Source organism: Haliaeetus albicilla, chromosome 16 (genome assembly GCF_947461875.1).
Source record: "Haliaeetus albicilla chromosome 16, bHalAlb1.1, whole genome shotgun sequence".
Lineage (NCBI taxonomy): Eukaryota > Metazoa > Chordata > Aves > Accipitriformes > Accipitridae > Haliaeetus > Haliaeetus albicilla.
In genome coordinates this window covers 1,796,894-1,823,225 of record NC_091498.1, presented here as the reverse complement: position 1 = coordinate 1,823,225, position 26,332 = coordinate 1,796,894, and the positions used below count along the sequence as shown (strand labels likewise).

Sequence of the window (26,332 nt, the reverse complement as noted above, 5' to 3'; positions counted from 1 at the left end):
AAATCAAAGAGGTCTGAGTTGTGGGAATTCGGAGGAAAAATGAAAATGAAGGGAGCTGTAGCTCGGGGCAGGAAGAGTGGAATTAAATTAAATGCAATGTGGGATTGTGTTTGTTAATGTCGATCACACATCACGGTGTATTACAGTTGGGGGTAAAGGGTTTGTTCTCCGCTCGCACACAAATTACACGCTGCCACCAATGGAAACTCCTGCGCAGCCACGGGCAGCTCCCGGCGGGTGGCACGGTGAGACTGCGGGGACCCCGCGGGGACACGGCCGCCCCCGAGCCCGGTCACGGCGCCCGTGGGCCGCCGGGGGGAGGTGGGGGTGGGTGGGTGGGTGGGGGCTGTGGGAATGCGCGCCCGTGTCCGTGGGGGGTGTCCGGGTACGGCGAGCGTGTGTCGGGGGGGTGCGGGTGTCTGTGCGGGTGTGCACCCCCGTGCATCACCGTGCGGGTGCATCACTGCACGGGCGTGGGCGTGTGCAGCCGCCTGCGTGGGCGGGTTACCGGCGGGGGGGGGGATTGGGGGCGGTCATTGAGGGTGGCAGGGCCGCCCCGTCCGACCGGCTCGACCCGCCGGTGCCCGGTGCCCGGTGCCGCGCTCAGGGACCCGGTGCTGCGGGCCCGCCTCGCCCGGCCCCGGAGGGAGGATCCAAACAGAGGGCGAGGGAGGGATGGAGAGGAGGAGGAGGGAGGGATGGGGAGGAGGAGGAGGGAGGGATGGAGAGGAGGAGGGCCGGGAGGGCGGGGAGGCAGGCACGCTGCCTGTCGCTGCTCCCCGGTTTCCCCTGGCTCTGTCTCACCCGGCGCCCGCCCTCCCGCCCGTCCCCTCGGGCAGGGAGCCGGGCCCGGAGCACCCCCAGACAATCCTCTTTCTCCCAGGGCCCGGGCTGGGGTTCCCCGCTCCCCACCGCGGAGGAGGGGGAAGAACCCCGGGGAGAAGCCCCGGGCTCTCCCGGCAGCACCGGCCCCGGGTCCCGCTCCGGCCGCCGTCGGGCGGAGGTGGCAGCTGCCGCCGGAGCCCTCGCCGTGCTCACGGCCGGGGAACCCCGCTCCCCTGCTCGGGCTAATAAAGTCGAACCGTAGGGCATCGCCGCCGTCCCGCAGCCCGCCCGCTCCCCCGGGCCCTCCCGGCCCTCGGGGGCTCGGTCCCCGGCGCGGCGAGGGTCGCTCCCCAACAGGGCTCTCAGGCGGCGGGGGGGCGGGGGGATCCGGGGGTGGTCCCGGGTACCGGGGCGAGGAGGGGGGGGCGCGGAGGGCGGGGGGGAGGCGTGCGGCACCGTGCGACACGACGGGAGCGGGTCCGCCCGACGGCGCGGGGAGCGGCCCCGGCCGCGCTCCCGGGGGGCGACGGTCGCCCCTGACCCCCCCCAGCCCCGGCCGCCCCCCGCCGCCGCCGCCCCTCCGCGTCCGCCGTCGGGAGCCGTCGGGGGCCCCGCGGGAGCGGGCGGCGCGTCCCCGTCCCCCGCGCTCTGACGCGCGCTCCCGGCGCGGCGGGCGCGCCCCCGCCGCTATAACTGGCGTGCATGGAGTCGGGGCCGGCGCAGAGGAGCGGGCGGGCGATGGGAGACGCCGCTCCGGCGGGATAGAGGGGCGGAGACGGGGGCACCCCCGGGGCCCGGCCCGCCCGGGGCTCGCCGCGGGCCCGCACAGATGCTAGTGCACAGCTACCCGGGCATGGTGAGTGCGGGCCGGGGCGCGGGCGGGGCCGGGCCGGGGCGGTTGGGGGGGGTGGGGGGGGCCCCGGTGGGGGGGGGGTGGGGGGTAGAGGGGGCCGGGGGTCCGCTCCCCGCCTCACCGGCTCGCCCGTCTCCCGCCGCCGCAGGACCGCGCCGAGGGGCTGCCCGGGGCGCCGGCCGGGGCCCGCCTGCCGCAGCTGCCCGCTCTCAACCAGGCGCCCTACGGCTCGGCCCCGCCGCTCTGCCACACGCCCGCCGCCGACTTCCAGCCGCCCTACTTCCCCCCGCCGTACCCGCAGCCGCCGCTGCCCTACCCGCAGGGCCAGGAGCCCGCTTACCCGCACCTGGGGGACCCCTACGCGGCTCTCAGCCCCCTGCACCAGCACCAGCAGCCCGCCTGGCCCCCGCAGCGAGGCCGGCAGGACGACGCGGGGCTGCTCTCGCAGACCCACCGCGCCCTGGGGCTCGACCCCCGCCGCGAATACCCCGCCGTGCCCCGTCTGCTCCACGGGCTGCCCGACGGCGGACACGGCCTCGCCGACGGCCCGCTGGGCCTCCACGGCCTCGGCCACCACGGCATCGAGGACATCCAGGTACCGGGGGGACGGAGGGGAGGCCGGGGAGGGTGCCCGGGGACGGGGGGGGGGACGACACACACGACAAGGGAGCGGCACGGCGGGGACCCGTCCCGCCGCCTCTGCGCCCCGGGCCGGGGGGAGGGCGTCCCGGCCGGGCCGGGTCGGGCCCCGCGGTCTCCGTACCCCCGGGCGAGGAGGGCCGCCGGAGCGGGATCCCCGTTACCCGGGCTCGTCCGTGCCCGAGCGATCCCTCCCGGCCGGCGGCAACGGGTCGACCGGTCCCCGGCCGCGCTGTCTTGTCCCCCACGCCCCGAGGGGCCGGTGCCCGTCCCCACCGGGAGCTGACGGTGACGGCTCTTGCTTCGGTGCTTTCAGGCCGTGGACGACGGCGGGATGAACCTGCTCGATCAGTCCGTGATCAAGAAAGGTAAGAATGCGGCGGCACCGCGGGACGCGGCACCGGGCCGGGCTCCGCACCCCGCTCCTGCCCTCGGGGCTCCGCCGCGTCGGGTCCGTTCCCCCCCCCCCCGCCACCCGCGACAGCCGCCCCGCGGGGCCGCTCCCCTCCCGTCGGGAAGGGCTCGCTGCCGTCCCCGCCGAGGCTGAAAACGAAAGCGGCGGGTCCCGACTGGCCACCGCGTCCGTCCACCAGCCGGCCCGCTGGGTTCCCTCGGGCGGTACCGGCGCCACCGCTTCTTCCCGGTACCGGGAACCGAGGGGCCCGGGACAGGCGGACCCGGCTATCGTGGAGCCCCGGGGGCCTCGGACGGTTTGCGTGGGAAGCCCCGGGGCTGCCCCGGAGGGGCTCGGCGGCAACTTCCACCGCTCCCGGTCCCGCCGCCCCGGGCCGGAGCCCTGAGCCCGGCGGCGGGGGAGGCAGCCCGGGCCGGGCACCGCCTCGGGCGGGGAAAGCGCTGGGCCACGGCGGAGCGGGCCCGTTCGGCGGGGCTCGTACCGGCGAGTGTGTGTGGGGGGAAACGTGTTTAACGGGGGCGAGGAGATGGCGCGGCCGTAGGAACCGGGGCATCCCGGGGGCATCCCGGGGGCATCCCGCAGACCCCCGGGCAACCGCAGCCGCCGGTCGCCCCCCCGCCTCGGCAGCAAGCCGGGCCCGCGGGGACTCCCCGTCTGCGGCTCCAGAAACGGGGCTTTGCCCCGGGGAGCGGCGGGGAGGCCACAGCCGTTCCCTCCCGGGGCCGGAGCGGGGAAGCGGGGCTGCGGGCAGGGACCCCGCACGGCCCCCGGGGTCCCCCGCCGCCTCTCCTAATTTAACCGCCGATTCTCCCCCACCTGCTAAACAGCCCCTCCGCTTCCAAACAAAGCCCCGTGGTTAGAACAGCTCAACTCCGTAAAATATTTTTCGAATAAAAAAACTTTACCGGCGCATTGCCGGGAGCGGGGGGGACGGGACGTGAGCCGATCGTGCGGCCGCTCGGGGCGATAACTCTGGTGCCGTATTCAAGCGCTGCTCTTGGCTTCTCCCCGCGATTATTTTTTTTAAAAACAAAAATATGCCGATGGAAAGGACGTGTTTAACTGCTGCTCCCCGGTACGGTCGGGCAAACGAGACCGCAGCCGTCCGTGCGGGCTCGCCGGGGGGGGGGGGAAGCCGGGCCGGGCCGGTGCCCGCAGCCCAGCGGGGTGCGGGGTCGTGGGGTGAAACGCCGAGAACCCCGGGGGCAGAGGGGTAGGGCTGGCTCCGGGCGGCCCGGGCCTGGGCAAAACGCCGCTAAAACCGGGAGATTTTAGGTCGTCGGCTGCTTTCGGGGCTGCAGCGAGCTCCGGTGCCGGCCGCGGTCCCGGCTCGGGGGACGTTTCCCGGGGGCCCGGCAGCAGCCGAAGCCCCGGTAACTGCCCAGCTCCGGCAATTCGGGAAAAATATCCCGATGGTGCGGCTCTTTCCACGCCGCCATGGGCGGTGGCGGTCGTTACACGGGGGGGGGAGCAGCGTTCACGGTGCGTTACAGCCCCCTTTTCCATGAAAACTGTCATTCTAAGAACACAGCTTTATTACACGCGGCATTTCAGTGGAGCATTAATGACCGTAATTATTTTAGCTTTAATTAGAACACATGAGAGGCGTTTCATTAAATACCCTTGCATGAGAAATGGTTGCAACAAGCTGCGGGGTGCGTGTGCGCTCTGGCTGGGCAGGAGCCCCGGCCGCGCCTTCGCTGTTCGCCGTGTGCCAGCAGCACTCGAGGTACCTTCACAAACCCCTCGGCAGCCAGAATATTTGTCTGGAACTTCGGTTGAAGTTACGGTGGTTTGGTTGGGGTTTGGTTTTTTTTTTTTGTTTGGGTTTTTAAAAAATTTTTTTTTCCTCCTTTTTTTTTTCAAAACGCGCCATGACTTAGAAAATTTCGTCTCCCGTCGGGAGGATTTGTTGTTGTTTAGTGCCAGATTTCTGCCCGGATATCTTCTAGTCTCTCCTTCGGGGAAAAAAATAAAAGAAAGAAAAGCAAAAAAAGAAAAGAACCCTGGCTGAAAAACGGGGCCTGTGGGCGCAGGTCGCCTGCACCTCCGGCCCCTTGGTCTCCCCACTCCAGTTCTCTTATTTTTTTCCCTCCTGTCTTTGGAATAAAGACGCAAAAGTACGTTTTGGGGAATCACCAGCTTTGCCCGCAGCCGTGAGGGCGATGCGCTGCCCGGGTGGCCCCGTCTCCTCTCGGCAACTCGAAGCCCCGAGTTTGCTGGAGCAGCTGAGAAATCGATAAATCCAAAGCAAAGTGCGTGTTGGGGGGGGGACGGGACACACGGACGCGGGCGGCCCCCCCACCCCCCCAAAGCGGCCAGCAGTGACCCCGGCACCGGCCGGGACGGAGGCGCGGGGAGGGGGGGGGGGGTCTTGCACCGGGACCGCGGTTCCCTCCCGGGGCAGAGGCGGCGGCTGCACCGCGGGGCCGCATCCTGCACCCGGTGCCGGGGACTCGGAGCGGGCTTCGGTGGCCTCCCGGTCCCCCGTTCGCCCGTATTTCGATGGCCGCGCTCGCCCTTCTCTGCGGGGCGGCCCTGGAAGAGATGTCCCGAAAGGGGCGAGTTCGGCTCAAAAGCAAGTTGGGGAATTATGGAAACTGTAGCCGGGGTGGGGGGTCCCGGATCCCCGGAGCAGGTCCCGGGCGGCAGCCGGGAGCGGTGGTCGATGCCGTGCGGGTCCCCGAGTAACCGGGCGGTTTGCCCCGCGTCGGGGGAAGAGCTGGGCGCTGGGGCTGTCCTCCGCTGGAACCGGGCGAATTAGTTACCGGGCAGTCTGCTTTATTTAATTTTTTTGAAAACATCTGTAATACGGGGTCGTTCTGACTTCGCTGGTTCTGTCTGCTTTGAGCACGACGGGGGGCGGGGGGGGGGGGAGGTGAGCCCGAGGCGAAGCCCCGGACCCCGCGGGCGGAACGAATTACACCCTAGGAAAAAAAAAATAAAATAAAAATTAAAATATCAGAGACAAATCCCGAGCGCTTTCCAGGCAGGCAGTGAAGTCGATGGGTTGTGCAGCTGGACAGCGGGGGTTTCTCGGGGTGCCTCTCTCCGTGGGGAGTGAGGGTAAACGTTAAAAAGCGCAGTTTTGTCATAAATCGCGCCGAGATCTCAAATACCGCACCGGGGGTGATTAATCCTTGAATTCCTCACGGTATGGCCCTCGGACAGAAACCTGATATAAATCTGTGCATGTGAAAACAGATAAATCTCTCCTTAATTAGTTGCCGAGATACTGTTGTCCTGCTTCAACAAAATATTAATCACCTGCCCCAAATCCCTAAAGCCACCTTTTAACTCCTGTACTTGGAGGAGCTTTTAATTCAAGCCAAGCGCAGGGACCCCCAGTCAAAAATAGCACGAAACGGGGAAGGAGGGGGGGGAAAGCGCCCGCAGCCCCCGGCGGTGCCCCCGCAGCCTGTCACCTCCCGCATCCCCGGGGGGGGCCGGGGCCCGTCCCCATCGCAGGGGCTGTAATTGCAGATGTCGTGTGTGTCCCCCCCCCCGCACGAACGGCCCCCGCAGCCCCGTGCCCGAGTAACCCCGGCTGCGGGTTTGCTTTTTCCCCCTTTTTTTCTTAAATAAACTTTAACGGTTTTAGCATTACGGGCCGGGGGGGGGCGGCCCTGGGGTCCCCGTCCCGCAGCCCCGGCGGGAGCTGAGCGGTTCCCGCAAGGCGGGGGGGGGGGGGGGGGAGCCGGGTCCCACCGGCGGGGACAGCACCGGGAGGCAAATTCGGGCTGAAAACAGGCGATCAGAGCTCAATTTCCACCGTGGCTCTCGGGACCGGCTCCGGTTCGTTATTCCCGGGGGCGGCCCTCAGGCTGGAGGAGGAGGAGCAGCCGCCGGGCGATGCGGGGGTCCCGGGGGGGGGGACCCGAAGCGGAAGGGGGGGTCCGGTTCGGCTGCAGGGATGGTGTGTGTGATGGAGGTAGAGCTGGGATTTCACTTGTGAGTAGCACTGAGAATGGAGGATGAGCTTCCCCCCGTACTGGCGTGATAGATAGGGGATATATTTAGTTTGGGAATTTAATGGATAAAATCTTGGTTTGGGCAGCAGAGATTTTAGGAATATCTTTTATATTCATGTTTGTTCCTTCTCCCTCTTTTTCAAAAGTATTTCAGAAATGGGTTTCTGTGCCTTTTTTTTGGTTGTTGTTGTTTTATTTGTTCGGGTTGTGTTTTTTTCCTTTTTCCTACCAAGCATTTATATAAGACCAGGAAGATATTTGGCTTGAGAACAGTAAAATTAATTCCGAAAAAGTTTAGTCAAGGGCTTTGGCTGCTTTAGGCTACAGCAGCTACAGGCATTTTCTGCCCTGTTCACCTGCTGCCCTGGTGTTTGGATGCCCAGGACAGCTACTCACGTCTGCACGTGGAACCCCCCAGACAAACGGCTGGAGACCCAGCGAGCAGCCGTTGCTCCTGCTGCGGGTTCTTCCCTTGGCTGGGCAAAGGAGAGCGTGATTTTCTGTTTATGAAATCAAGCATTATGCCGTTGCACTCGGTAGCAAAAAATCCTGCAGCTTGGTCGTAAAATAAGGAGGGGTTTTACTGCTTTGACATCCTTTCAGGATCAGTGGAAAGCTTCTGATAGAGCCTTTTTATTACAAAGGAAAAATACAAATCTCTTTCCCTGGCACCCAGAACCTGGGGGTGCAGGCTGGGGTGCAGGAGCAGCCCAGGGTCGTGCCGGCGGTGGGCCGGGGTGAGACAGGGCCCTGCGAGCAGCGGGAGCGGCGAGAACCGCAGGGGCCTGCACACCCCGCTCGCGGGCAAGCGTTTTGGCTGCAGCGTTTTACAAGCCGGAGTACAGACGGAGCAGGGTGTAGCCAGCGTGGGCTCACGCTGGCACTCAGGCGTGCATGGCACATGGGTGCTGGATGGCTGGTGGGGACTGAACTCCCCTGGCTTCGCATTGAGGCAGCAGGATTTGGCCGCTGTGCTCTCCCGCGTGTTTGTGACTTGCTTAAATTTCCATCCGAGGCTTTTCAGCTGCTCTCGAGTGGCAGTGCTAGCGTTTCTGCTCAGGAATGTGGACCTGTTTGGCTGGATGCTGGACAGACGGATGGAAAGCTGTGCCTCAGAGTGCTCCGAGCCCACTTTTAGAAATATTGCAAGTAGTAGCTGTCACTACTAAAGAATGCAGCAGAGGAGGGAGATTAAGACCGAGATCCTTAGATCCACTCGCCACCGCACGCGAGCTCCAGGTTTTGAAGCAGAATCTTCCCCGTGGGCTTCGCGTGCGGGACTGCCGGTGGGACTGGGGTGCTGGCGTGGCGGCAGCGGTGCCATTTCTCCTTTGTTTCAGCGCAGAGAGGGATCGAGCTGTAAGAAATGCCGCATGAAGCCAGATGTGGCAGGAAAAAAAATCCTGAAAGAATGGTAGATTAGATAAACATCATTTCCTGTGACGGGCAAGGTAATAAATGAGGTCATCCTGTAAAACACCCGGGGCTGCGAAGACACGTCTTTTATAAGACTGTCCACGGACGTGGGCGGAGGTGCTTGGACTCCAGTCAGCTGCAGGGTGCTGAGCTCGGCTGGCAGAGCCCTCCCGGCTTTCGGCAGCTTTATCTGCTGCGGTAGTTTGCCTGAGTGGGAAAAGGGGCTCACCTGGGACAAGCCGGGTCTTGACTGGAGGCTTTGCTGCCTTAGCGCTGCTCACAAAGGCTTTAAAGTTTAGACAAGCCCTCGCACACACCACGAGATACAGCGTTCATCAAAACACAGTCACACCTCCCGATCCGGGCGCTTCTCCCTCACGCACACACGCGTGCGCGGCAGGAACACCTACTAATCAAACAGTGAAACTTAAAAGAAAGTTTTTACTCTGAACTGCATCCAGATCACCATTCCTCCATTAAAATTATATTTTTAATGTCCTATAATTGCACCAGGATAAAACCAGGTGTGTGTTCATGTGAGATAACACATGCGGGTACCGGTGAAGGCGCTGGGCTTTGTCTCAACCTCCCTGGTGCCTCCCAGGCATGTGTTATCTCCAAGTTTCATGTACCTTGTCATGACTTACTGTTTAATTAGATGTTTTTAAATGAATTTTTTTCTTTGTTAGAAGTAAAAAGCAGTTCTTAAAGGGTAGGTTCAGAAAAGCCAGCTTGGGTTGCTTTTTGGCATGTGGCTTGTGAGTCAAACCAACAGCCCTTCCCCTCCAGGAGATGGACCCCAGGTGAGGCTTCTCCATGGGACAGCACCGAGCGAGGCACCGCGGAGATGCTGGCCTGGCTCCGGAGCACCTCTTCCTCCATTTCTGGGGCTGTGAGATGCTTTTGCAGCTTGGTGGCTTGACCGGTGCTCAGCAGCCGCAGACCCCGCTCGTTGGGCAGGCAGGGCTGCAGCCGTCCGTGCTCGTGGGCGAAAGCGTCACCAGGGGCTGGCTGTCCCCAGCCACCCTGCGTGCTCCCTCCATAATTTGAAGAACTGTGTAAAGGCATGAACACTTTTGGGGAAGAGCACAGCACGTGCTCCCACCCTCCCAGGCAGCAGGTCGCTGCCGCGCCACAGCCCCAGCTCCCACAAGGGCTGCTTCGTCCACCAGTGGGTTGGCAGGGGGGCCAGCAGGAGCAGCCTCAGCCAGGTGACACACACCCCATGGTGTTTGTCCCCACAAAGGAGGTGGCACTGAGATCTTAATTTTGTAGACAGTGCCGCGCAATAGGCACGTACCTCCTACGGGTCCCACGGGGCACCCACCCACAGCAGCGCAGACACGGGTAAGACCCGTGGGAACCTGTTTGTGTGCCTCCAGCCTAGGGACGTGCCCAGCACCACACCAAATCTGCCGTAGAGCAGAGGTAAACGTAGACCATTCCTCCCTGTTTAGTAATATTCCAAGATACATGATTTCAGAAAAAAAAATGTTTGCAATCTGTCTTAATTATTTGAAGAGCCTAAACGAGGTTCTCTGAAGTCCTAGACTAGCACCCTAACCACTAAGCTATCCCACCCTTTCCTGTGTGATCCTAGGGAATTACTCATTCTTGCTGTCCTTCCATTTGTTTGTTTATTTTAATTCTTAATGGAAGAACTAATTAGCAAATGTGGATATAATGCTTGGAGCTGCTGCATGCTCAGCTCTCATCTCCATGCCCTGTCCCAGACCCAGCTCTGCCATGTCTAGGTGTCATCTTTGGTTTGGAGAGAATTTAAGTGTTGTGGCTTGGTGGAAAAGAGCAGATAAGCACAAAGGAGTGAGAAGGAATTGCTAGAATTGAACCTAAGCTACCCATTGCAGTTAGATGTCCCAGAACACAGCACGCCTGCAGCTCAGGAGCTAGGGGCTCTGGAGTGGGACGAGGGGGACTGCAAGCAGGTTCACCTTTGCAGCCTAAAAAGCCATCACAGCTTCTGCGGTGCGTGCTTGGGATTCCAGCCAGGCTGAGTCTCCCCACCCTCTATCTCAGGCATTTATCTGGCATCAGTCACCCAACTGCCGAGGCGCCAGGGAGTGAGGGATCGGGTCAGGCCCTATTCCCTCCGGACTGGTTGGACAGGTCCCAGGGAGCAAGCGGTGTCCCCAGCAAGGTGGCTGCGTGGGGACGGCGTGTCCCTAGGGCTCCCTGGGAGCCTCGAGATGGTCCTATGCGCCAGGGAAAGCGGGGCCGCAGTCCTGGGGCTGGGGAGGTGGGAGCAGAGGATCTGACCAAGGGTATTCAGGGTTGCTCCAAGCACAAGATCCAGGTTAGCCAGAGATGGGGGCAGTCACTGAAGAAACATCATCAGAGGGTTTGTAGACACTGCAAGAGCTGCACCGCAGTCACCTGTGTGCAGATGTGCCCCATCCCGCACAGCTGGCTGGTTTCTCCTGACGCTGTTTCTGTGGCTGGTCGGAGATGTTCTCCCCATAGGAAGATGTGGACCTTGCTCCTTCCCCGCGGCTTCTCCCTGGCACCGGGGCAGGTCCCGTGCCGCTGCAGAGGCGTTTCCCAGTGTGTGCCCTGGCAGGGGCACGGCGCTGGCCGGGCTGTGACACATCTGCTTTGCTGGATGTCCCGCCAATACATGGGTGTTAGAAACCCAGGGTGTCTTCTGAGCAAGGAAAAGTAAAAGTGGTTTCGCTGTGATAGTGGGCAAGCGGTGCCGATCCCCGGAGCGATCCCCAGGCGAGCCGGCAACTCCAGAACGGCAGGTGAACTGACAGATTTACATTGCTGCGGTCTGAGGCTCAGATCGAAACCCTCCCGCATGCTCTGCAGATTGGCAGCAAGTTCCATATGAAGAGAAGTATTTTTCCATTATTATTCATGTCTAATCTTTGCTGAAGGGTCTTTTGCCCTTCAATAATCTAAATACATTTTAACAAATTGATAGCAACATTACCGTGGCTTACATGGGATCCGCCGCCGTTCGCAAAAGACACTGCATCTTTGTTCTCCCTTTTTAGATTATGTAGATCCAAGCCACACAAATTCAGGCGCTTCTATAGGGAATACCGGGAAAACCTCTCAAGCATGTTACTGTAAAATGGATTATACTGTTTAAACACATAAAGATCCCGTAGACTGGTTGCCAAAATGTAATGGGAGTTTGTGCTGCTAAATGAATAAACCTGTGATGGTTAACACTACAGGGCAGAGCCGTGGAGCGTGTGCGGGTCTGGGAGCGCTCGCTGCCGCACGGCACAGCTGAACCAGGCTGGGGATGACATTGGATGAGAAACTTTCCTTGGCGTCAGCACGGAGCAATGCAGATTTCCAGTTCCTTTGGCTTAAATCCTTGGGCTCTCCAGCCTCCCATTTCAGTTTCTTGCCTTGCCGACACCTGCGTGTTTTGTGCTGTGAAACACACATATTCTATACAAGCAGAGGCAGAGCTGCATAGGTCCATCCAGAGCAATTAGTAATTGAACTGAAATGTAATTAGTTGTTATTTTTCTAATGTAAATATGAAGGGGCTTAGCTGCAGATTCAGAAAAAAATAATTTTGAATCAGGGGGAGTGAAATAATCTGGATTACCACACTAAATTGACTTTTGAAATGAAGTTGCAGAGGTACGAGTGAGAAGGGCAGCATCAGGGGAGGGGACGGGGGCACTGCTCTATCTGAGCAGCTCATTCCATGAATAGCAAAACCCCATGCAGTAAATAGCTGCAAATACACTTGGATGTTCAAAAGCAGAATCCAAATCCTTTTTAATTCCTTTCCTGCAAAGGTTTGAGCACTTGGATGTCACTCATTAGGGGGACATTTTAATCATTAATATTTGCTGCTTTCCAGCAGGGTGTTCCTGAAGTTACTGTTCAGGCTGCTACATCAGAGGCTCCCCAGGCAGCACGGCCCAATCCGTTAAATGAAGTACAGCAGGGAAATGCGTGGGAACTCACAACAAATTGTTTGTGAGCAGTTTCCAAAAAATTCACAAAATATTCTAAACAAGCAGGACATTTAAGGCCGAGTCATTCCTAAATGGTAAAGGAGGGAAACGCATTAGCTGAAATTATTAATTGCAAACCGCTTACTAATCCCCTTCCCAGTCCTGAAGGAGCACAGGGTGCTTTTGCAGAGATCTGAGTAAATTTTGTTATTACATTGATTGGCCATTCCCGTCAAGACACAATGTACTAAGCGGGTACTGTCCTTAACCAAGATGTTGTATCTGCTGGTCCCGGGGAGGCTGAACCTTCCTGCCCCATCGATCCATCCCAAAGCTCCCCAGGAGACACCTGCAGTGACACATGGCAGGTACTTTGCTGGGTAAAAGAGAGGCACAGAAAGAAAAATGCAATTAATATCACATGGCACCTTAACATTTAGCTTGTAACCTAATGTATTGATTTGCATGGGAAACCAAATGTTAAGTATGGGAGCTTTGCATAGGCATGGGACCTCTCCTGATTAGCTTTCTCATGGGAACAGTTTGAGGCTGCCGAGTTGTATCCCTGCTCCCTCTCTTCTTCGAGGGTCCGAGATCCATTTCCCTATCGGGACTCAGCAATCTGGAAAGCCCAGAGATAAAAACCAAAATTCTTTCCATCCTTCCATTTGAAAAGGCCTTTGAGCCGATTACGGCGTTTCCTAGAGAGGCTCTTTGACATGGGGACTTGGTTCAGGTTGTGCATTCAAGATAAAGAAAATACCTGTATAAACCCCTCTGGGAAGAAAGGATAATTACAGACTGTGGGTTTGAAATATAGCTGATGGCACTGACCTCCTTCCCTGGCCCATCAATAAATACCTCTCTGCTGAAACACCAGGAAATTGAAGCAGCTGAACTCTGCAGCACCTCCTCAGTGAAAAAGAGCTTTTAAAGGGATGGTAGGAGCAGTTGCCCCTGGCTCACGCCCACATGCAGATACTTCTTTATATATGTATCTCTGTCTTATAATTTACATCAGAGACATTCAAACGAAGGTTAGATTAGTTCACTGAAAGCTCTTCCTGAAAGACAGCAGTAATCCCTTCCCTTGCTGAAGCACCTTTCATCAGGGGCTACGCACAAACATCCATCAGCCGGAGCTTCCCACAGCTGCCTGCCCAGAGCGGGACAGAGACGCAGGAAAACCCCATCTACTGCAGGGAACAAAACCCAGGGGGGGCTCGGGGCTCTCATCGCCGGACCTGCGATAGCACAGAAGCAAAACTTCAGCAGCTGCAGTGACGAGCGGCCGAAATAGGTTTGCACAGTGCAGTTGTCCACTTGCAGGGCAGCATGACTCGGGCCTCCTGCAGCCTTTTTTTGGGCTGCCCTGGATTTGCAGCGATGCCCGACGCAGCCGAGCTGACCGGTGCATGGCCCTGGAGAGGGACTGGGGGCTGAGATGCTTTTGGGATGGCTGGAGACAGCACTGTACTTGTAGATGAGAGATTGCTTTGTCCCAGGTAGTCTCCTACAAGGATTAACTGATACCCCTTTAAAATGCAATCTAAGCTGTAGCACACTCCCACTTTTGAAAGAGATGTTGCAACAAAAGCTCCAATATCCAGGGATTCGGTGCTGCTGAGGAGGAGGGTTTACCTGTAACGTATCTAAGGAGAGAAGAAAACAGACTTGTAAGACAGGCAGCGATTTGCATGTTCCCTCTGGACTTGTTTTTCCCCTCGCAGCACCCTGAGCTCCAGCTGGAAATGGAACTGAACAAATAACACCACGATAAGCAATTCAATTTCCAAGTACCACAAATTTTCCTGCTTACAAATCATTTTGCAAGCAGGTAGCGCATTTCTCATATGGAAATGAGTCAGTACTTTGTCTTTTTCTTTTTGTAGGTAAAGTCTCTTTTTCCTTCAAACCAAAAGTTGATGGCATGCAGTCAGCCCCTGAGCACGGGCAGCTGCTCCCGGCAGCACCCACACGCAGAGCGTAAGCCCAGGCTGCAGACGTGCCTTTTGCACTGAACATTTGCACGTAAAAGTGGCTGTTTCCAGGAATCATAGTGGTAATTTCAGACACAAATGTTTGTGAACACAGGCGAGGAAGGAGAGGGAGTGCAGGAGCTTGGGGATGCAGCATCGTCACCCTGGACCACGCAACAGGAGAGGGATGATGAAGAAGCAGAGGCGTAGGGCTGCAGATCCATCCAGGCTGAAACTCACTGGGGAAAAGCAGGAAATTCTCCAAGGCTTTCTAGCTCCCTGGGTAAAAGCCTTTGAAGAATGGGTTTCTTTTGCTCCTTCTTCTTTGTATCTGGAACTTAAAAGCTGAGGGACCCACCTCTGCAAACCAGAACAAAAGTGTCAAAAAATTGATGCTTTATGTTGGGACACCTTGAAGGCACAAGGCTCCTTACTCCATCCACTGGATTCACAACTGAGCAATCATCAGTTCAGTGGTGTTTCTCCTTTTTCATTCTGATGCCTGGTATCTCCTGCAAAGCCCTCACAGAAACAAGGCCATGGCATCCCATCACACCTGCAGCGCCACTGGAGGTATCAGGACCTCACATTCATGGGGATTGCCTTTCCATGCCTGTCTGCCTCTCCAAGGAGCATCACCATGTCCTGTCCTTAGACACTGGACCAACTCCTTCTGGCTACATTTACCCCCTGGGGACTTCTCACCTGGAGAAATCTTTCATCCAGGGATCACTTGGCAAATTTTAACTGGGTACCACAGCATCCCTCCCAGGTAGATGTTATCTCCATTTTATTGATGGGGACAGTCAAGCCCAAACTGGGGAGGTGACCTGCCCAGTGTCATAGAACAATTCCCCAGCAGAGCAGGGAGCCGGCTACAGCCATCCCAGCCTGCGGGCTCGCCGCTATCCCCGGGCTGCTGGCTGTGCAGGACATGGGGAGACAACGACACGCAGGCAGGGTGCTCTCCAGCTCAGGAAGTCAAGGGAGGAAGGCTTTGGTGTTCTTGGAAACCAGGACCCGCTTGGAAATCGCTCGCTCTCTCAGAATCAGGGGTTTCATGCCACAGCAAATGGAGTTGTGCGAGTTTCGCCATCTGACAGTTACACCCAAGGTATGTTTAAAAGACAAAGTAGATCCGACTCGGCACAAAAAAAAAGGCATCTCTGATGGGAGATCACAAGCATCGTGGGTTCAAAGTGAAGACAAAGCCACATGTACCTGCTGCGTAGCACCAGGACAGGCGGCTCGTATGGGAGTTTGTGTCACTCTGCACTGCTGCTCAATGCACTCACAAAACGTATAATGTATTGCAAGTGGTACCTGCCCTGCAACATTAAAGGAGGCAGTGAGATGCTGAGCCTCGTGGAAATGCTTCCTGTGACATTATACAGAAGAAATGAGGACAGCTTCTCTCCCCACCTTCAGGAAGACTTCATATGCCTATTATTGACATGCTGCTGTTCTCAACAGCTAACTTCAAAATACAGGAGCATCATGAGACAAGACGATGCAATGACAAATGTTTCACTGCATTAAAAAAAGTCTGGAGTTATAAAAGCAGAGGCCATACTTAATCAGTTTTCTATAGCTGTTGCCCAAGTGTTAGGAAGCGCTGTAAAGCCCAGCTTGCTTATAAAAGCATTCCCACAGACCAGAAGTGCATGCATTCAGATCATGCCCAGATGCCTGATCTTTGGTAAATCATTTAACTTGTTCTGTGCCTTGATTTTCCCCAGCTGCAGTAATGATCCAGCTCACACAGGCACTGGGAGCGAGTTAATGACTTAAGGGGCCAGTCCTGTACCAGCACTGGGCTGAGGATTAGCAATGTGTGAAGCTCTTTGAGGTCTGTCAGCATAACCTTATTTCACAACCAGTTTTCCCTTTCAAATCAGATCCCTCTGACACTCGTGCTGCACAGCCCCGCAGTGCAGTGCTTACCTGCATCCAGTCCCACTGCTCCCTAGCCCAGTGGCAGCATCCCCAGGACAAAACGCTTCACTGGGGCTTTAGTTTGTGAAATCCGCAGCCAAGCTTACCTCTGCATGAGGAGGTGAGTATCAGCCAAACCAGTCAAGACCTTTTGGATTTACTGAATTAGAATTAGCAGGATTAATCTGAACTAAGCAACCCTCCTGCAGGGAAAAAAAAACCTCTCAGGAGCACCTGGCAGCTAAAGGAAAGGGCAAAAAAACTTTAGGGGGACAAAGTGAAGCAACTGAGCCTCAATGACGGAGGGGTTTCAGGGAGCAGACTAAGATTTATTTTTTTTTCCCCCCATGTAGACGCACCTACATTCTCTCCAGTAACTCACCCTGCTGGGACCATGCCCAGGGCTTTGGTCCCTCTCCCACCAGCCCCAGCTCCCTGGGCAACACTAACCCACTTGGCAGCTCATTTTCTCAAAAGTCCCCCACACTCACAGCATTTCTTGCTTGAGAACAAGTCTGCCAGAAGCACAGCACAGATGTTCAGCCTCTTGCTCCCCCAGACTCAGCTGTGTCTTTGCCAGGAGGGTCCTGATCAGAGGCCACCAGCACCTGTGGGGCTGGCTGCAGCTCCCAGCTTTTGGGAACAGCCTTTCCCCAGCACTGCTGCAGGCTCCCCAGCTCGCCCCCCATTCACCCATCTACCACACAGCTTGCAGAGCTCACACAGGGCCAGTTAGGAAATAACGAGGAAATAAGAGTAAGAGCAGAGAGCAAAGATGGGCATAAGAGGAAAAAAGACCTCACACTCCCCAGTTTTCTGAGCAGTTGCTAAAAGTCTAATGCCCCCTTCCTCCCCTTTCTTTGGCTGAATCAACCCAAACACAGCCTCACAGAGAGAAATTCAGCTTGTGTCCTGCCCTTTATAGCTCCCTGGGGTGGGGTGACCCAGCTGAGCCCTGTCCCACTCATCAGGCAGGGCTTGGAGGGAGGGGGCCAAGCACCTGGGCACCCGGCCGTTGGGGTACCAGCATCTAACCCTTTCCTCATCAACCTGTGTAATGCGTCGGTCCATCACTGTATGAACGAGCATCTCTGGGGTGTGTTTCTGCTGAAAACTCCATCCTTCACGGTCATGAGTGGGAGCTGAGCTTGCCCAAGCCCCTGCCATGGGGATGAGCAGGGCGAGAGCCAGCTCACTGAACAAAAGGCAATGTCTTGCCCCCGTGCCAAGGACAGGTATCTGCTATGGCCAAACCCAGGAAACCTCAGAAGGGGTGACCAGTGCGGTGACACCGGTGTGACGTTTTTATTCCCAGCTGCAAAGCGCCGTGTGGGGCTCAGGTCCGTGCCTTGCCCGGCCGCTCCTCCGCTCGGGCACGGTGGCACCGAATGCCTCCCACTTGCATTGCGGCTGTTCAGCACCCAGTGCCCAGAAACCTCGTTGTGAAAACCCCGTCTCTGCCCCGTAGCTCGGATGAACCCTCGACACGAAGCTGTGCGAAGCAGCACGTAGCGCTTCCCAGCGGGGCCGGGCGCCTGCATGCACCCGTCTTGGTTTGGAAGGGTCCCGCGGCTCCTGCCCGCGGCGGCAGCGGACGCAGGGGGTCGGCGTGCTCGCGCGCCGGGGCGTTGGGCTGTCGGCTGCGTGCCGTGCCGACCCGCAATGGTCTCATGCTTCCTTCTTGTCTGCAGGCTGGCTCAGGTGCTCCGATCACCTGCTGCTTGCGGGAACAGGAAAGCAGCAACTGAAGATCGAGGGGGACTTTTGGTTTACTCAGATGACAAGAGACAATTTTGGTTCCCCAAAAGCCAAGGAAACAAAGCTGTCAGGCTTTAATGGTAGCTTGTCTCCTTCCTGCAGCATGTTTATGGGCAAACAAGCTGCAGATCAGACCAGGCAAACAGCAGCAGGTGAGGCCAAATAACAATAATTAATGATTAATGGCGAATGTGGCTATGTTTATTCTTGTTGTATTGAGGCAACGTTGTCTAATGGATGAAGCACTGTTACAGGACTCAAGAGACCGGCTCAGCTTCCAGCGCTGCCGCTAACCTCTGCGTGATGCTGGGCCAGCCACCCGTTCTGTTTCTCCCTTTGCACTCTGTGTGCCCCACTGCTGAGGGTACAAGCTCCCCGCGACGCGGGCGGCCCCGTCCCACGCCTGCACGTGCCGAATGTGATGGGGCTCTGGCCTCGGCTGAGGCCTCGAGGCAGAAGAGCGATGCCAATATTCAAGTTTTGTTACGGGCGCCCGGTGCCTGCATGGTTTGCTTGTGGCACACAGCAGGGCTGACCTGACTGCTCTGGGCATTAACCTTCGCAGCGGTAGGCTCCGGGTTACAGCTTTCAAGGGGATTTATTTCTGACAGTAGCATCATTCCTAAAAACGCTAGTACGTGTTTCGAAAGTGTTGTGGTGTCTCCGTGCTGTGCATCGGCATCCATCCGTGCCTTCCCACCGCCCTGCCCTGTCCCTCCCCGCACGATGCCGGTGTGTGCGGGGCGACTCGCAGACACGCCAGAGCTGTATCGGACTGATCTCCAGCCCAGTTTTCCGTAGGCTCCGGTGTTAACTCATGCTGGTGCCAGCTGGGTTTGCCTCATCCCCAGACGCCGTGTTTCATGGAGCTGTGTGGTGAGGCACGATTCCCCTCTCTCCTGCATGGCTGTTCAGTCCCTCGTGTGTCCCCAGCCACGCATGCGGCTTGAATGCACGCCACCGCATGATTTCAGGCATGCACAAATAAGTGAGTATATAAATTACGCAGAGCTCTTCAAGGACAGACAAAGGCTATGATACTACAAGCAACACCTGCTCTCCAGGGGTGTCTGGTTTGGGGGTTGCCCTTGCTGCAGCAGAACCCACATCCGCTGGGTACCTGGCCCCGAAGTGACACGCACCTTGGCAGCAATGCATGGATATTTGTAAAACATGCTCTGACTTTTTATTTTAAGGGTGTCCCCTAGAGACAAATATAACCTGTTCTGGGACTGTGGAAGAAAGCTTTGAAGTTGCTGCTTCCTGGAAATAGCTCTGGTTTCCTACGTCTCATGGTGATGTTCCCGTATTTATTCTTTCCTGAACATCCCTCAACCAGCTACAGTTGTGGCTAACACCAACACCGCAGCTGCTGACTCCAGCCTGGCACCAGTGCATCTTGCCCTTCAGTCCCCTGACTTTGTACAAGTTTCATGCTGAGAGGAAACTTAATGTACCTTAGCTCCTTTCCATTAATCTTTTAGTCTTAAAACATTAGCCATTTTTATGTAACATGTGCTACTTTTTTATTGCCACGCTAACAAGTTGTTGAGCTGTATTTACAATATGCTGATTGTAAGCGCCCCCTAATAGGTCCAGTCTATGTACCCTCCCCAATTAATTTTCGGGTTTTCTGTTTCATTTTGGGCATGTGTATTTCCTTTATAAAACCTGCATCTCGCCCTGGTATTCGTTGCTGCGTTACTTGCAGGAACCATCTGAATGTGCCTTGTGGAGTGGTCATTACTGAGGAACCACAAAGAATGCCAGGGCTGAAATGATCTGGAGCGATGGCATTTGCAGTCCTCTTTGGATTCTTTCAAAACCTGCTTTTTTCCAGGGTTAAATTGGTTATTAATTTCAGAACATAAAAGCCAAAGAGATTTGGCACAAGTTTCAGCCACAGTTTTAATCTACAAACCTTTATTGCGTCTAAGAACATTTCTTACTGGAATGACGTATGGGAAAACCGTGCCCATTTCACCCTGGTTGTGATGCCATGGGCCCGATGCAATGCTGCAGTCACCATTGCCTGTCTAACCTCTTGTGTTAACTGACTTTTGCCCATTAAGTGAAAGGAAGTCTGTGCTGGATTAATTGGGCTTGATCTCCTCAAGCTTTCTTTAAGCCAGGGATGATGAAAGTTCAGGGCTGCAGCTTGTTGTGGGGCTAATCCCAAAGCTGAAGTCAAAGAAACTCTTTCCACTGGTTCCCGTGGGCGCATACTGGCAAACGCAGCTCTCGGCCACTCCAGCATCCCCTGGATTTTATGCAGGGTATGAAGGTGGTGGCTCAGCCCTGCTGATCCTGTCCGGCGGGACGCAGCCGTGCGCCTGTGCAGAGCTGGGCTGCAGCTGCGGTCCTGTCCCAAAGCCGGGAGAGGAATGGCACCCGGACCAGCGCGATGAGCCGGTGCTTCGCCCTGCCACCCCACCTCCACAGAATGCCCAGAGCAGACAGGGAGGGGAAGCTGGTCACAGGTCCAGACAGCAATGCTGCGGACAGTCCTTACCCTTCCCGGAGACCAGCCCAAAACCTTGGGTTTAATTACAGTAGAGCTGGGAGGCGTGGGAAAGCAGGCGAGAGCAGAGTCCAGGCCTCTTCCATTCTTTTTTTCTTTATTTAGTTTAGTTTCATCACCCCACCTCTCTTGTTTTATTGAGGAAAATAAGGAACTAACTGATACCTCAGCCAGCCATGCTGATGTCTGCAGACGGCAGTGCACGGGTGCTGGGGGCTGGAAAGCTCCGGGAGAGTCACCGAGCAGCATCCCTGGCTCTGGAGTCTCTCAGCCATGGTCTCCTCTTCTCTCTCCCTTCCTTGTCTCCCAGTGCCCATCCCCTCGAAGGCCAACGGCACCACCATTTCCACCCTGTCAATGAACAAAGATGGCCTGATCGGAGGGGTGACGAATCCCAACGAGGTCTTCTGCTCCGTGCCTGGCCGCCTCTCTCTTCTCAGCTCCACTTCCAAGTACAAGGTGACCGTCGGGGAGGTGCAGAGGCGGCTCTCACCCCCTGAGTGTCTCAACGCCTCTCTCCTCGGAGGAGTCCTCCGCAGGTAAGCTGCTCCTAAGAGCCCTGGGACAGCCCAAGGACACAGGGCTGTGCTGCATGCTGAAATGCAGGGGGTAATGCTGAAGCAAGCATTGTCTTCAGCACCAGCTCTTACCTCTCAGATTAATGGAGATGAGAAATTCTGGTGTGTGGTATATTGGGGAATAGCATTTTTGTTGCTTTTTCTTCTTTCCTTTCAAACCTAAAAGCTTAAACTGGGATTAGTTATAGTTATTTTAACATTAATTATAATTTTTTTCCTCTCCATGTTTTCTCTTTTCAGAGCAAAATCAAAAAACGGGGGTCGGTGTTTAAGGGAAAGGTTAGAGAAAATTGGACTAAATCTACCTGCAGGAAGGCGCAAAGCTGCCAACGTCACCCTGCTGACATCCCTCGTGGAAGGTAAGAGTCGCTCTGCACTCCTGCGGAGGATGGGAGGGCCGAAACTTCAATACCCTTCATTTGCAGCTTTCCACAAATGAGAACACTTAAAACCAAGTATGCAGCGGTCACCACCGACTGAGACTGGAAATATCCCCGTGTAAGCCTCCATGCTGATTCAAGCACGTCTGTCTTCGGAAACTCAGACATTTCTGTAGACCAGTCATAGCCCATGGGGAAAAGGCATCCACAGCCTGAACAGGGCTGCGAGCTTCCTTTTGGCTATAGCTAAGCGTACCGTTCATTTCTGTGAACTCATTCTAATAACGCTTAGTCAGGTTCACAGAAACCAAATACAACAAAGCTCAAATAAAGCTGCCAAGTATTTAGCAGCTGTTCTGTAGCACTGTGGGCAAGCTTAGGACACAACTCAGGTGCTGCCGACCGTTCTGTTGAGGCTCCATCACCACGCTCAGGTCCATGTCCTGTCTCCCGTGCAAAGGCGATGCCCCGTATCTGAGTCCTGCCCTTCTCCCCTGGGACAGCAGGGGACAAGCGAGACATCAAGGAGATGTGGCACAGCTCTGAGGTCTTGCAGGTGGAGGTAAAGTTTGTAGTGGCAGTCCTCGGAGTGTGGCATTAAGGGCTAAGCTATGGAAAATGTGCTGCAGGCAGCACAGCCTTGGCAGGCAGCGTGCGACCTGCCCTGACGTGTGAGGTGCCTGTGCTTAAAGCTGCTTGTTTATTTGCTTCCCTCCTACTTTTTGCACTATGGAAATGATGATGTTGCCACCGCATCTTGGGAGAAAAGGACACGGGACGCAAACAAATGCAATGACAGCTCCAACTCCCTTCGAGCTTTGGAATCCATTGTGTTTGCACCCAGCGTGTTGGAGGCAGCTGCCTGCAGTTTCTGAATAGAAAATCATCTCCATTGTTGCCAGCAAATTAAATGACCCGCTTCATTAGGCGGAGGTTGTTACTGAGGGCAGTTGGTTCGTGCTGAATGAAAGGCTGATTTCCATTAAAAGAAAAGAAAGAAAAGAATGAAAGAAAGAAAGGAAGGAAGAAATGTACATTTTGATTTCAGGTGGCTGCTGATGTTTCAGTTACTGCTTACCAGCTCATAGTAAATAGAAGAGCGGTGCCATGTGTGCTTGATGGATATAATTTCCTCCTGCACATAAGTGTTATGGTACTGGGAGATGTTTCACCCAGAGGAAGGTGCTATTGCATTGTCATTACTCAGCACGCAGAAACTGGCTTGTGCCCCTATGCCCCAGGCATCCCCTTTCTTGGACATTTGCTGTCTTGGTTTAATTTGTTTTCTCCCCTCTGCCTTCCCAATATCTGTTCCTTTAAAAAAAACACTGGGTATTTTTCTGAGTGCTAATGATATACTTTTTCTTACACTGACCCACAGCCATTCATATAGATGGGGAGAATGGGTACCGGGGAACCCAGGGAGCACTACAAGGGCTGCAGGTAGAAACGCAGCTTTCTTTGGGAGCCTTTGCCACATACACCGAGCACTTGGCCGCTCCTGGGCACCTGCTCCATAAGAGTAGCTCCAGCACGGACCCCAGGGAGCAGCAGGGCTATAGTTCAACTCCAGAAACATCCTTAAGCTCTCAGAAAGTGGTGTGCATTCATACAGGCTCCTGTGGCCCCTTTGCCTGCTGTGTCCTTCTGCCCCACGAGTGCTCTCCTACCCTGGGCTCTGGCTTGGTGTAGATTTAACACCACTTTCAGAAGCTGGACTGCCTTCTCCCCTCTGCTGAAACCTCTCTAAGCCAGCATCCAAACTGCCTTTAAAGCATTCAGCTGTGTAGCCACTCACACACATTCATGGAGGAAATAAATCCTGGCTCCAGCCTTGGCTCCCACCATGAGGTCACACAGCCCTTTTTTATTCTCACAACAACTGTTTTTCTGCAGCTATTCCTTTCTGATTGCTTTTTAACATACAACCAACTGCAGTTCTGATTCTCTAGGTTTACCTTATTTGCTCCTTCTTTGGAGGAGGAGATGAAGTGGAAAGTATTATCGTTGTATGGGAAGCTCAGACACTTTGACCGTAACATGGCTTCACAGACTGAGCTCCGGGAGCTGGGAAGGCTGTGATGGGATCTAGGTTAATGCTATTAGGATGGATGGCCTAATACGTATGAGCAGCAGGGGGGCAAGTCAAATTAGCTCTGCCTGCCCGACCAGGATTTCGGGCGTTGGACATGATCAATTGCCATCAGCTCTGATTATTTCCACGGGGACGCCTGGAGATGGATCAATTCCATCAATGGGTGGGCATTTCCACGCGGTGATGGATACGCTGCCTGCGCGTCCAGCCCGAGGGCCGCTGCTCACTGCGGGAGGATGTAAACCCCTTCCTTCTGCCCGTTTCTCACATCCCTATTTTGTCTAGTGGTCACAGGGTTAAGGTCACTTTTTCACCCTCCAGCCCCTGTTTAAATCTCTGCTCATTTTGGGGAGGCCAAGCAGGAAATTTTGGAAGAAGTAGGGAGAGAAAGATGCAGCAAGGGAAGTGCCCAAGTGGCCCAAGCCACATCAGTGAGATGGCTGAAGCTGCTACAGAAAGTGCTCCCCTTCCACGCAGGCGTTGACACAGCTTGTTCATCTGCCTTGCTCGTAGGTGAAGCCGTTCACCTGGCTCGTGATTTTGGGTACGTGTGTGAAACGGAGTTCCCAGCCAAGGCGGCGGCGGAGTACCTGTGCCGACAGCACTCTGACCCCACGGAGCTCCACACCAGGAAAAACATGCTGCTGGCTACCAAGTGAGTACAGATGGCAACGAGCCACCGCTGCGTTAGGTACCCGCAGCCTGGAAGGGCAGCGTTAGCTCCAAAAGCTTACTCTTCTCTGGGGAAGAGATGGCCTCATAGGCTGCACGCAGGTCTGAAAGATGTGTGGCAAGATGAATAATTGGCATGGATGGAAGGGCTTGCTCCTATACAGGAGAGGTTAACCTCACCCCGGGGAGCATTTCGGCACTGCCACACGTGCCCCTTCGAAGCAGCAGCAGCCGCACCAGCTCCGACTCTGCACCCAGGGCTTTTCCCCAGGCTGGAGCCAAAAACTCCCAGAGGGGACAGAGCTGCTCGGGCAGGGAGCAGGAAAAACGACCCCAAACACACCTACATCGCTGCAGCTTTCCAGCAGCATTTATAGTAACACAAACCTCTCCCTTTCAGGCAAATTTGTAAAGAGTTTGCAGACTTGATAGCCCAGGATCGCTCGCCGCTGGGGAACAGCCGCCCCTCACTCATCTTAGAGCCTGGTGTCCAGAGCTGTTTGACTCATTTCAGCTTGATAACCCATGGCTTTGGGGGCCCAGCCATCTGCGCAGCGCTTACAGCCTTCCAGAACTACCTGGTAGAGTCCCTTAAGGGGCTGGATAAAATGTTCATGAACAGCACAGGGAACGGGCACACGGCCGGAGACTCCAAAGCATCAGAAAAAGAAGTGAAGCATCGGAAATAACGTGCTGTCTCCCTCCCTCTCCCTGGTGGGAGCTTTCCCCGGTCGCGATAGATAGCACTGGCGGGGGAAAGATGATCCAGTGCACTGTTTCTGTACTGCTACATTTGAACTTGGGATGAAACTCGTAAAGCAAACAAAGACAAGACAAAAAAGAAGATTTAAAGAATTTAAGAAGAAAACAACTCTAATGGACATAATGAGATTGAGAAAATAAGCCAGGTCGATGGCTTTTAGTTTTTGCCCCCCCCCCCCCTTTTTTTTTTTTTTTTTTTTAAATCGTGGATGCAGGAAGCCAAGTCATGTGCAATTTTATTTTGTTTTGTTCTTTAAAAACCCATAGTGAAATCCTGACGTGCTCCAGGAATTTGTTCCAACTGAAAAACTGAGAAGAAAGAGCAAAAGCCTCATCAATGCAGGAACCAGAGGCATGAGCAGCAGAGGGCAGGGAGTTGGATCGCTGGCTGTACCTGGATTTATCAGCTGGTTTTGACAGGCAAATACACAGGAAACCTTCCTATTTCCCCACCTACAGCCCAGTCCTAAAGCCAGGCCAAGAGAAAATTGCCAGCAGAACTGCTTTGGATTTAAAGCAGTTTCAGACTTTGTTTACAGTTTTCAAACTGAGACTTAAGGCAGATTTTCCCCCAGGCTGAGGAGCCCTGAGTCGTACCATGAGGGGAGGAACAAACCGCACACCCGATGGTTCCCAGGGCAGGAACCGATCGAGGAGAGCCTTCCCAACTGCTACGGTCATAGCTGGGGATAAAGCAGGTTAAGTTAAACCCAGGACTAATTAAAACTCCACAACCTACAGATAACAGCACACAAGTTTCTAAAATTAATAATAATTAATAAAGCACAAGGAGCAGAACTTGAACCAGGCCAAACTGAACTGTTCTAAATCTGTATATATTTATTTATGTGTAATTAAAATCTGAAAGTTTTAAAATGTCCAGTGCAAGTTATTTATATCAAATTGAGTTGGTTTTTTTGCTTTGCCTTTTTTTTTGTTTTGGGGTTTTTTTTTGAAAGATGAAAGTCTTTGGATTTTCTGCCATTAGAAATGGGAATGAAGTTTTGGATACACAAAACTGTAGCATGGACAAGATAGGCTGTGATGATAATGACTATAGAAGTTCTGCAGGATTTTGTACTTGCTGTTGTTTCTCTTAATGCTGCAATAGATGTACAATACCCACACCACAATGTCATTCTCATTATCTTAATAAACCTCTTTTTATTTGAAGAAAGCACTTCCATCGTCTTTGTGAACAAGGATCCTTCTGCCTCTGTGGTTGTATCTTGAAATATTATCCAGATTTAAGAAACAGTATCCTCCAGTTTCATGGCTGACATTTGACTGATCTGTGCAGTCACAAATGGAGAGCTCAGAGAATGACAGGAGCTGGCGTTAATGCCCTGATCTCGCAAGCCATCGCAGCCGAGCCGGCCGGCGCCTCTGGTGATGAATAGTGAAATGATGTGTTTGCGGATGTTTCAGAACTGCTCAGGACAGTCAAATCTAAACCTGTCTGTGAAGAGCTGCAGAAGGACCTCATGGTATCAAGACAGTGAGTGATAAATTAGCAGATAAAGTAACCCTACTAATCTATATGCAATGACGCTCTCCAAATTAGTTGCTATGTTTGTGGCGTTATG

General features: G+C 55.1%; 2 protein-coding genes across 5 annotated transcripts; one reads left to right on the top strand and one right to left on the bottom strand.

The window, feature by feature from the left end:
* Positions 1-603: 603 nt before the first annotated feature.
* Positions 604-1,529, bottom strand: LOC138689482 (cuticle collagen 34-like). Its single transcript, XM_069804542.1, has 2 exons — positions 1,479-1,529; positions 604-1,338 (listed from the first exon to the last, which is right to left on the bottom strand). The coding sequence occupies exons 1-2, from the start codon at positions 1,527-1,529 to the stop codon at positions 604-606; spliced, it is 786 nt and encodes a 261-aa protein (XP_069660643.1).
* TFAP2E (transcription factor AP-2 epsilon) lies at positions 1,468-25,942 on the top strand. Of its 4 annotated transcripts, none has more exons than XM_069802903.1 (8): positions 1,468-1,681; positions 1,896-2,273; positions 2,634-2,685; positions 17,672-17,890; positions 20,570-20,798; positions 21,078-21,196; positions 23,826-23,967; positions 24,385-25,942. In XM_069802903.1, the coding sequence occupies exons 1-8, from the start codon at positions 1,655-1,657 to the stop codon at positions 24,671-24,673; spliced, it is 1,455 nt and encodes a 484-aa protein (XP_069659004.1). In that variant the 5' UTR covers positions 1,468-1,654; the 3' UTR covers positions 24,674-25,942. The 4 variants fall into 4 exon arrangements, with proteins under 4 accessions (XP_069659004.1, XP_069659003.1, XP_069659006.1 ...); XM_069802902.1 differs by having other exon boundaries at positions 1,471-1,681; positions 1,827-2,273; positions 24,385-25,940; XM_069802905.1 differs by lacking the exon at positions 1,896-2,273 and having other exon boundaries at positions 1,471-1,681; positions 24,385-25,940.
* The last annotated feature ends 390 nt before the right edge of the window (positions 25,943-26,332 follow it).